The 13,876-nt window shown below is 36.4% G+C and overlaps 1 protein-coding gene across 2 annotated transcripts; it reads right to left on the bottom strand.

The window, feature by feature from the left end:
• Positions 1 to 978: 978 nt before the first annotated feature.
• LOC140837970 (squamosa promoter-binding-like protein 12) lies at positions 979 to 3,230 on the bottom strand. 2 transcript variants are annotated; one of them, XM_073204047.1, is made up of 4 exons: positions 2,505 to 3,230; positions 2,215 to 2,354; positions 1,902 to 2,129; positions 979 to 1,528 (listed from the first exon to the last, which is right to left on the bottom strand). In XM_073204047.1, the coding sequence occupies exons 1-4, from the start codon at positions 3,092 to 3,094 to the stop codon at positions 1,200 to 1,202; spliced, it is 1,287 nt and encodes a 428-aa protein (XP_073060148.1). In that variant the 5' UTR covers positions 3,095 to 3,230; the 3' UTR covers positions 979 to 1,199. The 2 variants fall into 2 exon arrangements, with proteins under 2 accessions (XP_073060148.1, XP_073060150.1); XM_073204049.1 differs by having other exon boundaries at positions 981 to 1,528; positions 1,902 to 2,126.
• Positions 3,231 to 13,876: the final 10,646 nt, after the last annotated feature.

Genomic DNA, 13,876 nt, shown 5'->3' with positions numbered 1-13,876 from the left:
TAACCCGAATCCACCCAACCCAACCCGAACCCAACCCGTACTTTATTTTTTTCGTGTTGGATCGTGTCGGGTTGACGGATCGTGTCGTATTTTGACACCCCTATCTTCGAGTGCCATCCACATGCAATCCACGGTATACTCAAATATTTACAAATAAATGTATGAATAAATAAATAAATTTATAATAATATTTATATAAAAATACGAATAAGAATTAATTTTGTAGCCTTTGACATTTTTTTCCGTATAATTTTGACTCATTCATTGATTATAATACCTTGGGGCTTGGACCACCAAACCAATAGTTTTGTTGCTAAAAATTATAATAGTACAGTAAGTAATAATAATAATAATAATATGATAAATGTATGGTTAAAATTTATAAAATGTCATATATTTATGTATGTATTTATGTATGTATATGTAATAACGAGAAAATAAAATTGATTCGGAAAGAAATGAAGCATATAAAAATGTCGGAATTTCGGTATACGCCGAAGTTGATATCCAGAAATGAAATATGCAAAAAAATAAATATCAAAATTAGCTAATATAAGATGTTCATGTTTAATAACTTACTTCATTCATTATAATTATATATAATATTTATTCTATCATGTTATGTACATCGAATATACTAGTTAATTCTAACGATTTTTCAGATACTACAGAAATACTCCTTGAATAAGTATAGATATGAAACTTTTTAAGTGGATCGATTTTTCCAATAATATTCTTAATATGCTTTTCTATATATATTTGAATAGTATGTCTCTTGAAAAATGATATCACGAGTTTATATCTATAAGATTGGTTAACCAGATTGTAACTTTTTGTGAAAAGTAATATATTTATCATATAAAATAATTTTTTTATTTGGATATGATCAAAGTTATGTTTTACAAAGTTGACTCGTGAGACGACCGTTCAATAGTTTTTGTGATATTTGAGATGAATGAAATAATATATAATGTATACTAAAAAATTAAAGATATCGAAATACCGATAGAAATAAACCTAAGTTCTAAATTTTCCATGAGCTGGGTTACCGGAACTTGTTGGCAAAATAAAGAAATATATATAAAACGAAAACATGTTCAAAAAACAGAGGCGAATACAAGGTGGGAAGAACAATTTGGAAAGAGAGAAACCTAGATTATATCAACTACTCTTCCAGTTGAAACGGGTTACGAATGGAATCAAGAGTCTCTTTGGTTGGGGTAATTACAATCAGATTCATAATCGGCCCTCAACAATTGAAATTCTTGTAACAGGGGTGTGCCTGGATCGGGAACCAGAATCCGACCTTGTTCCGTTGAAATGTAGTTGCTCGATTGAAGCAGAGCCGCCGCCGCCCAGTGATGTGGATCTAACTGGCTTTCTGGATTATAATGACCATTTGCATTCGTAGTATACGCTGTTGGAGTGGGAATGGCTTCGTTTAATACCCAAGGATTAGACGACAGAAGAGAGTGAACGCTCAGAAGATCGGGTGTTGCCTGAGGATTAGCCGGAGATGCATTCAAACCTGTGACAGTTAAGTTTATATTAAGTCACGACATTGGATGGGACAGAAACCATGATTTGGATAATCTTCCATTTGCTCGAATTCTTGGAGAAAGTATTTCCCCAGTGAGTAGAACTTCATTAGATCAGAGCAGTATTTATGGCCAACTAACAGGCATAGATTCTCCAATATGCTCATGTTTCATTTTTTTTTTTTATGTTAAAGAGATGTAACCGTACAAAGGAGGAGAGGGAACAGAATCATGATTGCGGCTCAAAGGGGATGCTCTATTTGGTGTCGCAGAATTTCAAACATAAGTAGTATTCAAACTTAGTGCAATGCACATAACATAAACAAACAAATAATAGACGAGGAGTAGAATTTGCCGACATACATTGATCAAGATTCTGAGGACTTGGAATCTGGATGCCGGGTAGCATCTCTTGGTCAATTTGCAGACTGGGAACAGAATCATGAATCTTGTTATCTGAAAAGCATATCGTCCCTTCGAGTCCACCAAATTTTGAAGGAGCTGCCAGGGAAATGCTAGTATTTTCCCATGTTTGGTTCAAAACAGGGGCTGAAAGCCTGTCCACTAAAACATTATGTGGCCTCTGATCTGCTAATTTCAAGGAAAAACGATATATGTTGAGGATTCAAGGAATATGAACTTAGGAATATTGAGTTTGGAAGGGTTGAAACAACACCATATAATGCAGTAGATAGTACTCCAGGTGAGCTGGGCTTAGTAGACTCTGGTGGCAGCCTTCGCCTTCTTGCATTATGGTCTGAGAGTCGCCTCCGACAGCTCCTCTTCTTGTCATCAAATACAGACAAGTCATGTAACCTTAGAAAGACATTGAAACAGTGACCTTCAGAAATCAAATATCGATCAAGAAATTCAGATCAACGACGTCTAGTAATCTTGAAAGTATAAACTTTTTTTAACATATTTTTTTATTTCCAAACGCTACTGCTATATTTATCATACACTTGCCTGCTGCATTGTTGACAAAAACGTTGTTCGCTCCCGGAAACGGTTATTGACGGGCATTTGGAATGGCTTTCGCAGATTCTATGGCGGCGATGGTAATCTTTTGCTGAGGTCAAGTCAAGATTACACCCATCAACTTGACAGAAAGGATTCTGCAAGTTTGGGTAATAGGCTCTCGATCTTTTCGGGACGGTACCCGATACAGGAATGGTAGAAACCAAACTTTTAGCGCTCATAGGAAAAAAGTTATTCCCGTACTCTGTCGGTTTTCCAAGATTTAAACCAATATGCATTCGCTCACTAGAGAAGACAGAGGCCTCAGAACAATCTGAAACAGTACCATATATCTTCCTGCTGTGCTGAGGCGAAGAACTAAACTTCCAGTAACCATCTGCAGAATGGACAGCGGCGGATTCAGACGCGGGAGGCATCGAAAACGAGCAGATTCCTAATTTATCACCGTATGAACATAAATTACAGCCTGATGGGCATGCCGAGTGACCATATTTTTCTGGGATTTCATCAGACTTGTCACTATGCAGATCTAAATTTTCCCTCTCCCACCCCTTTGAACTTTCTGAATCCCTTTCCATTACAGAAACAGCCCTCCGAAAATCCAAGCATTTCCCTCTTGAAGGTGATGATTCCCAATAAAAAAACGCATTGAATTGTGACTGTAAAGACTGCAGCAGCTAGCTCTTGAATTCTAGGTAGGAGTCTTTAAGCACAACTAACTGTTGGGGAATTACCCCGAAGTGATCACGATGACAATAGTACTCAAACTTACGGAATAAAACAACCAACAAGAACACAAAAGATTTACGTGCTTCACCCAATATAGGCTACATCCACGGAACACTGCAACTTTTATAACCGGAAGAAATATTACAACAAGTGTATACACCAATACACTCAATATCTAACGATCCCGACCCCGAGTATACCGAGAAAATATTTTCTCTAACTCACAAAAGAGAATTCCCGCACTCAAGAAAAAAAATACACTCTTTTTTTCTATGCACTCTCTTTTTATCAAAGCTGAAAAACTTTTGATTTTGGGATACAATAACTGAAGGAATTGAGCTCTATTTATAACTAATTCTCTCGTTCAATTTTATAGCAAAACCGACGTGGGATATGTGAGAAAGCATGTTTTTATATTATTTAATTTAATGTGGGTCCCACCCCATTAAATTCTTACCTAACAATTCTCCCACTTGAAGACTTGATTTCAATCATGTCTTCACACCATCAGTGCACCAGCTCATACCTCCTTTGTTAGTCCAGGAGACCAACTAAAGTCAAACACAACTTCAGCTTTTCAATGATAACAGCCTTCGTGAGCATATCAGCTGGATTCTTGCTTTCAGGAATCTTCTCAAACTTCAAGACTCCATTCACCCGATCTCTATGGATCCCTATTCCAAGGATTTGTTTTGCAGTATCCAAATCCTTCAAAGCAAATTCCTTTGATAACTCTTTCTCGAGTTTATCAATCTCCTCCAGACAAGCTCCTGCTATCAACATATCATCTACATATATCAGTAGTATGATATAATAACCATCAAGCTTCACATGACAACAGTGATCAGCTTGATACCTCAAAAAAACATCATTATTCATTACACCATCAAACTTCTTGTATCACTGTCTTGGAGCTTGTTTGAGACCATACAAGCTCTTCTGAAGTTTGCACATCATTTTCTCTTTCACTCGTACTTCAAATCCATGTGATTGATTCATTTCTTCATCTAGCTCACCATGAAGAAAAATCATCTTTACATCTAATAGTTCAAGATGTAAATCTTCTTTTATCATCAATCTAAGTACAGTCCTGATAGTAGTTAACTTTACCACCAGAGAGAAAATATCAGTGTAACCAATGACTTTCTTTTCACCTTTTACAACAAGTATTTCTTTGTACCGCTTGCTACCGTCACGTTCTAACCGGTACTCCCACTTGCTCTGTAAAACCTTTTTACCTTCAGGAAGTTCTGACAACCTCCACATGTGATTGGATGACAGCAAATTCATCACATCTTCCATGGCTAACTCCCACTATTTAAAGGTCTCATAAACATCCGATTTATTTTTCGCAAAATAAACCCAAAATTTCCTGCTCGAATCGTCAACAGTAGTGCCATAATATCCTGAGTGATCTCCAAGGGATGTCACAGGAGATGGTCCACATACATCAGTATGTACCAGCTCCAAATCAGCTGATTCCGGTTCTCTAACCTCTATTGAAAAACTCACCTTTTTCTGCTTTCCAAAAGATACAGCTTCACACAGCTTGTGTTCAACGATCTTTAATTTCGGTAGCTTTCCGTTTGAAACAAGCATCTTCATTTCCTTCTCACTCGTATCTCCAAGCCTACTATGCCATAGACTTGAATTAGCTCCAGCATCCACAGCCGCTAATTTACCCCTCAAACTGGAAGTCATATAAAGTGTTCCAGTTTTCTTTCTTCGAGCAACAATCATGGCTCCTTTTTTCACTTTCCAAGAACCATCACCAAAGGTCACCTTATGACCTTCGTCGTCAAGTTGTCCCACTGAAATCAGATTGTGTGTCAACTTTGGTACATGCCTTACTTTGTTGATTTTCCAGACAGATCCATTTGTCATTTTCATCCGGATATCACCCATACCAATTATTTCCAAAGGTTTTCCATCAGCCTGGAAAACTTTTCCGTAATCTCCCGCAATGTAATTATCGAATACATCACGATTACCAGTGGTATGAAACGAAGCTCCCGAGTCCATAACCCAAGAATCAGCTGGGCTTTCCATGGATAATAATAGAGCATCATATACCTCCTCAGTAACAACATTAGCGTTGTTCCTTGTTGATTTGCAATTCTTTTTCAAGTGACCAGTCTCACCACAGCTCCAGCACTTCACATTCTTTTCAAAGCTGATTTTGTCTTTTCCATTTCTTGACTTGAACCCACCATGCCATTGGTTAAAACTTTTTTCGCCACTCCTGCCCCTTCCTCTATTCTCGAGATTTAGAGCAGAACTTGATGATGTTCCTTCACCAGAATCCATCTTGCGAACTTCCTCGGCAAGAATTTGATCTCTGACATTATTAAATTGTAGCTTTCTTTTTCCAACAGAGTTACTAACCGCTGCCCGCATTGGTTCCCAAACATTTGTTAAAGACGCCAAAAGAACAAGTGCACGAATCTCATCATCAAAAATAATTTCAACCGATGTTAGCTGAGAAACAATCGTGTTGAACTCATTGATGTGTTTAGCCACCGAAGTAACTTCTCCCATCTTCAAGTTAAATAACTTCTTCATGAGATGAACTTTATTGCTTGCTGATGGCTTCTCGTACATGTCCGATAAAATGGACATCATCTCCTCCGTTGTTTTTGCCTCCGCCACGTTATGTGCCACGTTTTTCGTTAGGGTCAATCGTATTACACCTAACACTTGTCGGTCAAGAAGCTTCCAGTCATCATCCTCCATCTTTTCCGGTTTCTTTCCTGATAGAGGTTGATGCAGCTTCTTACTGTACAGATAATCACTTATCTGTAACCGCCAGAACGAAAAATCTGTACCGTCGAACTTGTTGATTCCCGGTCCCGATCCATCATCTCCGACCATCACTTCTCTAGCCTTAACAGAAAATCAAAAAAATCTTTTCTGATGTGGAAGATCAGACAAAGCTGCAACCACAGAGCATACTCAGAATTCTTAAGAATTTTCACAACAAGGCTCTGATACCAGTTGTTTGGGAATTACCCCGAAGTGATGCCGATCACGATGATAATAGTACCCAAACTTGCGGAATAAAACAACCAACAAGAACACAAAAGATTTACGTGGTTCACCCAATATAGGTTACATCCATGGAGCACTGCAACTTTTATAACCGGAAGAAATATTACAACAAGTGTATACACCAATACACTCAATATCTAACGATCCCGACCCCGAGTATACCGAGAAAATATTTTCTCTAACTCACAAAAGAGAATTCCCGCACTCAAGAAAAAAAATACACTCTTTTTTTTATGCACTCTCTTTTTATCAAAGCTGAAAAGCTTTTGATTTTGGGATACAATAACTGAAGGAATTGAGCTCTATTTATAACTAATTAACTCGTTCAATTTTATAGCAAAACCGATGTGGGATATGTGAGAAAGCATGTTTTTATATTATTTAATTTAATGTGGATCCCACCCCATTAAATTCTGACCTAACACTAACACCGTAGAATAATGCACCGGGCAAAACGGATGAAACAGAATAAGTTTAAATGCTCGAATAAAGAGTACGTGCCTAGAGATATACGTAAGGATCAATAAATGTTTTTTTTAATCCTACATCAAGAATTCACCTGTAGGGGGCAGCTTACAAGATAGGTGGTGAACATAATTAGTGCTCCCTAATCGAAAAACATACTACCACCAAGGTTTTAATTTAGAAACGAGATGTGTTTTTGAATAAAAACCATGGCTATTTATTTTATTTGATATATAGGGACGGCTGACCCCACGAAATGAAGACGATAGGGAGAGGTCTTAACTAAAGAACAAATGAAAAACATCCCTTTTCAACTCAAATCGATTAAGTTTTAGCCCTTCAGTTCACCAGCAATTTGATATCCCTGTCCATTGATAGGGAACACACTAGAGTTCAATCTGTCAGACTCCTCCCATGTGACTTCTTTCTTCTTTCTTTATTTGCCTAGTCAAAAATACACTCACCACATGCATCATCATAAGGGGATGCAACCCCATGTAAATCTTTTGTTTCAACTGTTCTTTTTCCTTTTTTTATGGCCTTAGAATTTTCTACCGTGAGTGCCGACAGATCAAAGTTTAAATTGCATTGAATCTCACTTCATATCTTATTGAGTTGATACCGAGTGTTCAGTCATCGGGCTTTTTTTCGATCAGCATTCATGTTCTTGTAAAATACATGACATGTGATGGGAAATATGGTTGCGGAACAACTGAACAAGAAGCCTCCTCCTACCTCGTAGTCCGAACTCAAACGTACTCTTCTGTTAAACCACAAATGTGTCCACATATTTGCCAACAACATAATTGCAGCATTTATAACCAAACTCTTATGTCTAAATTTTTATAAACTAGGGCCGGGCCTGCTGCTCTAATCCAATTTCCACTACAAAGATTGTTGTTTGGCTCTTGAGATGACATGACAAACATATATCTAATCTAATATATATATATATACACTATTATAAATATATGAGTTTGAATTATGAGCTTACTTTCTTATTCTTTTATTTATTTTATAATTTGTCATGTTCATTTGCTTCTTTAAATAATTTTCTATGTTAGTTTAATATGTTAATTAATGGTGTACTTAACTTTCATTTGTGAGTTTTCTTTTTTTACCCTTTCATTTGTTTTATATTTTGTCATGTTCATGGAGTTCTTTAAGTCATTTTTCATGTTTAAAAAAAATATGATAATTAATATTGTACTTAACTCAATCAAATTACTTATTATTTTGATTTTACTTATAAATTTATCATAATGCTATACATTTAAAAAAATTGATGATATTACTAACATCTATTTTATTTTATTATTATAAATATGTGATTTTTATTTGTAAACTTACTATTTTACCGTTTTGTTTATTGTCATTTTTCATATTAGTTTAATATGATAATTAATAGTATACTTAACTCAATCAAATTAATTATTATTTTGATTTTACTTTGTACACTTACTATTTTACCTTTTTTGTTTTATAATTTATATAATGTTCATGATGTTCTTTAAGTTATTTTCTACGTTAGTTTAATATGATTATTAATAGAACACTTAACTCAATCAAGCTATTTATATTTTAATTTTACTTTTATTTTTAAATTTAAATTTATATTTATTTACTTTAATTTATACAATGACATCAAATTAATAGAAAATCACTCTCATAATGTTATACATTAAAAAAAATTATTAATATCACGAACATTAAAGTAATAATAGGAGGACGAATAGAGATCAGTAACATTTTAAAAAATTAAATAATTAAAAAATATTAATGTCATATAAAATATTTTCTTCTCATTTACAATAAAGATATTTTAAGACTACTCATGTATCAACAAATATATGTGATTGGGAGAAAATATTTATATGTATGTGATTTCAATATAAACATTTAAGCTATTTAGTAAATTTTCGATATATGATGTTAAATAAATATTATATTATCTATTAAATATATGATTTTCATTTGTATTCTTACTATTTTACCATTTTTTGTTTTACAATTTGTCATGTTCATGATGTTATTTAAGTCATTTTTTATGTTAGTTTAATAAGATCATTAATAATGTACTTAACTCAATCAAACTAATTATTGTTTTAATTTACTTTTAAATTTAATTTTAATTACTAAATTTATACATTTTCATCAAATTCATGAAAAATGTCTACCATATTGATGATAGTTAATAATGGGCATATGAAAGGAGATGAGTATGATTGAATAAAAATAAATTATTAAGGTTATATAAAACTTCTTTCTCCCATTTAGAATAAAGATATTTTCAAACTTTTTATGTGTTAATAGAGATACATGATTGAGAGAAATGTTTGTATGTAAGTTATTCCAAACACTGTTTTTAAGCTACTTAGTCAATTTTTTATATGTGCTGTTAAATAATTATTACTATATAATATGTTTCATTTGATCATTTTGTGTTCTTGCAATGAGATATGTTTTTTAACGTAGCATTACATGTTTTGAGGTTATATACACATGCTTACGAGGACGAACGAGTATTTATATCGTTTTAAGATCATAATATATGTCGAGACCAGGGCAGTGGCCCAATGGTTCTCATTTGTAATCCCCAGCCAAATGGCATGGGTTCGATCCCCCACCCTTTAGTTTAGGAATTCAAAAAAAAAAAAAAAAAAAAAAAAAAAAAAAAAAAAAAAAAAGATAATAATATATGTCAATTTTATATTGTATATGGTATACAGCTTCATAATTCACAATAATAATGTCGCTAATTAGTGGTTGTAGTTTGAAACTTGCAGGTTCCAGCAGAACCTTAACTAATATCTTACATGTCATGTCTTTTCAACCCCTCCCCATTAATGTTCTGAATCCTGTAAAAACAAAAAAATATACTGTTCGTATCTTTCGATTAAATTTATGATTAAAATATTTGGAAATTTTAAATTTTGTAGAAAATAGATTAATGCAAATGGGGTCCCAGTCTTTAACCGGGTGGCTGGTTAAAAATTAAGACAGAAGTATTTATTTGTATCATGTGATATCTGTAAGAGCATCTTCAGTGTGAGCAAGTTGGTGAGATCGAAATTGATGTCAATATTGATAATTTCATCACATATATCTGCATTGGTGATATGATATTGTAAAAATATTATCGAAATATTAATTTTTTATTTTATTTAATAACTTTCTATTAAATTAAATTGAAAAAAATACAATTGTACATAATTTAAAAATACAATTACATATAATTAAATTTAAAACATAATTACAAAATTATACATAATTAAAAAAATCTAAGATACAAATAATTAAAAAATGAAATAATTCAACTATGCATCATCATGTACATTCCAAATATGTTCGATCAAGTTCTTTTGAAATATGTGGTGCATTTATTGGCTGTAAATGATGACACGTCACTCCAGAAATGCATTGAACTCTACGGTAAGATCACTTGAAAGGACAACATCTAGGGCACATATTCATCGTCTCGAGCTGAGAAATCACGATCTTCCTACTTATCATCTTTTTTGTCCTCAATAATTATGTCATACAAAATGATACAAGTTGTCGTCATTATATAATCTAAATCAATTGGATCTCACATATGAGATGAACCTCTCAATATATGTCAACATGTTTGGAATATATCAAATGCTAGTTCAACATCTTTTCTCACCCACTCTTGATACTGTGTAAAAATATTTTTTTTTGTTTTTTTGCGAAAGGGACCTAAGGATGGTATATACAAAGGTAGCTCATGATGTATTAATATCATCGGCGAGGCAGTAACTCATGTTATACTTGTTCTCGTTCACCTCAAACTGCCTCAGGGGAGCTTCACCTTTTGCCAAATTTAAGAACAAATTAGATCTCTACAGCACATTGATGTCCTTGTTGCATCTTAATACGCTGAAATATGCATGCCATGCAACTGCTTTTAGTATGATTAAAAGTTTTTTTTGAAGTCCACTTTGATATTAGCACATGCTGTTGGTAAATTCTTCCAAACTAATGCATGCAATCAATGCTTCCAAGCATCTCGGGATATCACCTTTCATCATTTTCAGCAGACTTTCGAGTAACGTACACAAGTGTTGGTTGTCTCAAATATTGCTTAGAAAATATATCATACACCCCATGTAAAATATTTCAAGCATTCCAACACTGTTGATGCATCCATCCTCGAGTATTTGTCATCATTATTGCCTGGAAAATATTCATGTGCAAGCAGCTGGATTGCTGTCGAAACTTTTTGAAATGATGACAACCTGAGATTGCCGGTTGCATTCATCTGTTGGACAAAGTAAGATACGTTGGTCTGCAAATTTTTCTCAATTCTTAAAAACAAAGATCTCTTTATTTAAAATCACCTTTGAAAATCTTTCTCGCTATAGACGGGATTATCAGCGAAATAATCTTGATATAACACTTCAGCCCCATCACACGTTTTCGACTTTTTTGTTTCCATTTGTTACCATGTACGCTGGTTGACTCCCCCGCTTCAAGTGCTACAACAGTGTGTGCCAATAATCTCTAGGTTGGTGGTCAGCTTGACGAGAGCGACAATTGGTTCATCACATAATATGACATATTTTCATCGTCCGATGATAAAGATTTTGTGTTTGGCATGATAAATATCGAAGAATACGAGGGTAAAAATATTGAATATTTTTTATATGTAAGAAATTGAAGATTGTGTGTGATACTCACGAGAAATTTAGGGTCCGATCCACGCAAGCGTCACTAATCCAGACACGGGCTTCAAAATTACCCTGGGCCTGAAATCACAAATAAGACCGTTAGGAGGGGGCCAGGAGGGTGTCCTGGCGTAGCCCCTCCGACGCTCAAGTCAGAGACTGAGGATATATGGGGGGAGCAGCTAAGAGTGCTGCTGATAACAATATCGTGAATCCTATATTATACGCTCAAACCTGGTATTTATAGGAGAACACATGGGCTTGTCATGGGCCCTTCACCTGTGGGCCTTAGATATGGGCCTGGAGTTTGGGCCAGATCTGGATGGGATCATCCTTGGGGTATCACCAGTCTCCCCCTCCCGAGTCGAACTGAATCATAGGTTCGAAGTTCGATTAATTGTGTTGTCCTCGGGTTACCGGGTGCGAGTTGGGTATTTTTCCCCGGATGTTCAGTAGTCTCCACAAGTTAATCCTCTCTCACTTCATTCTCATTTCCTCCTCAAAATTTGTTTTGCTTCTCCCCAACACCTCTCCCTTGCTAGCACCACGCCTAACACCCTCGCCTAACCTTCCCAGCTTGTGCCTTCTCGCCCTTCGCTCCATCCGCAACGCACCTTGGCCCAGCACACTCTCGCCCTCCCCCCTCCACTCTCGCCCAACTCCCAGCCGCCGAGTCTCGCCCAAGCCCTCTCCCTCGCCTCAACATGCTCGCCTCCCCTCCCCATAGCAGCCTCGCCTACCCTTCCCAGCTCAGCACACCCTCGCCCATCACTGCCCTTGCTCACACAAGCGCCACGCTCGCCCGAGCGCTCGTCCAGTACGTTGAGAATTTTGATACATTCCCTTGCGAATGGTCGATCCCCGTAAACTCTGCTCCCCCAACAACTTTCGTCATCGACTAACCAAACTTTTCTTTTTTTCTCCCAAACTCTGTTCCTCTGCTAGGCGATGCCTTAGCAGGAAAATTTAATTCTCCTCCTCCACTCTGCTCCTCTGCTAGGCGACGCCATAGCAGGAAAATAACAATTCACCACCTCCACCCTCTAACTATTCTGCTAAGCCGGGTCTTAGCAGGAAAATAAAAACTCAACATCTCCACCCTCTAACTCCTCTGCTAGGTGACGCCATAGCAGGAAGATAAAATTCAACGTGCCCACCCTCTAACTCCTCTGCTAGGCGATGCCTTAGCAGGAAAATAAAATTCAACGCGCCCACCCTCTAACTCCTCTGCTAGGCGATGCCTTAGCAGGAAAATAAAATCAACACCTCCACCCTCTAACTCCTCTGCTAGGTGAGACCTTAGCAGGAAAATAAAGATTTCAACACCTCCACCCTCTAACTCCTCTGCTAGGTTACACCTAAGCATGAAAATAAAGAATCAACGTCTCCACCCTCTAACTCCTCTGCTAGGTGAGACCTTAGCAGGAAAATAAAGATTTCAACACCTCCTCCCTCTAACTCCTCTGCTAGGTTACACCTAAGCAGGAAAATAAAGTATCAATGTCTCCACCCTCTAATTCCTCTGCTAGGTGAGACCTTAGCAGGAAAATAAATATTCAACATCTCCGCCCTCTAACTCCTCTACTAGGCGATACCTTAGCAGGAAAGTAAAGATTCAACACCTCCATCCTCTAACTCCTCTGCTAGGTGATACCTTAGCAGGAAAATAAAAATTCAACACCCCCGCCCTCTAATTCCTCTGCTAGGCGATGCCTTAGCAGGAAAGTAAAGATTCAACACATTCATCCTCTAACTCCTCTGCTAGGTGATACCTTAGCAGGAAAATAAAAATTCAACACCCCCGCCCTCTAACTCCTCTGCTAGGTGATACCTTAGCAGGAAAATAAAAATTCAACACCCCCGCCCTCTAACTCCTCTACTAGGCGATGCCTTAGCAGGAAAGTAAAGATTCAACACCTCCACCCTCTAACTCCTCTGCTAGGAGACACCTTCGCAGGAAAGTAAAGATTTAACACCTCCACCCTCTAACTCCTCTGCTAGGAGACACCTTAGCAGGAAAATAAAAATTCAACACCCCTGCCCTCTAACTCCTCTGCTAGGCGATACCTTAGCAGGAAAGTAAAGATTCAACACCTCCACCCTCTAACTCCTCTGCTAGGAGACACCTTAGCAGGAAAGTAAAGATTCAACACCTCCACCCTCTAACTCCTCTGCTAGGTGATACCTTAGCAGGAAAATAAAATTCTTCTCATCCTCACATACAACAACATCCACGAACTTAATAGAATAACTTAACTTTATTAAATTTCAACTGATAACATAAGACAAATTCAGAAACGAAATACAGAAAAATTCAAGTCAATATCAATATTCTCTACGGTGGTAAGCGTTCCCGAGCCTCTTTAGAGCATTTCCCGGTGCATTCTCCAACTTTCATCTCTGCTCCTCTTGTACCTCAACAGGACAAAG

The sequence above is a fragment of the Primulina eburnea genome, chromosome 8 (assembly GCF_022965805.1).
Source record: "Primulina eburnea isolate SZY01 chromosome 8, ASM2296580v1, whole genome shotgun sequence".
NCBI lineage: Eukaryota > Viridiplantae > Streptophyta > Magnoliopsida > Lamiales > Gesneriaceae > Primulina > Primulina eburnea.
This window is presented reverse-complemented; position numbering and strand designations above follow the sequence as displayed.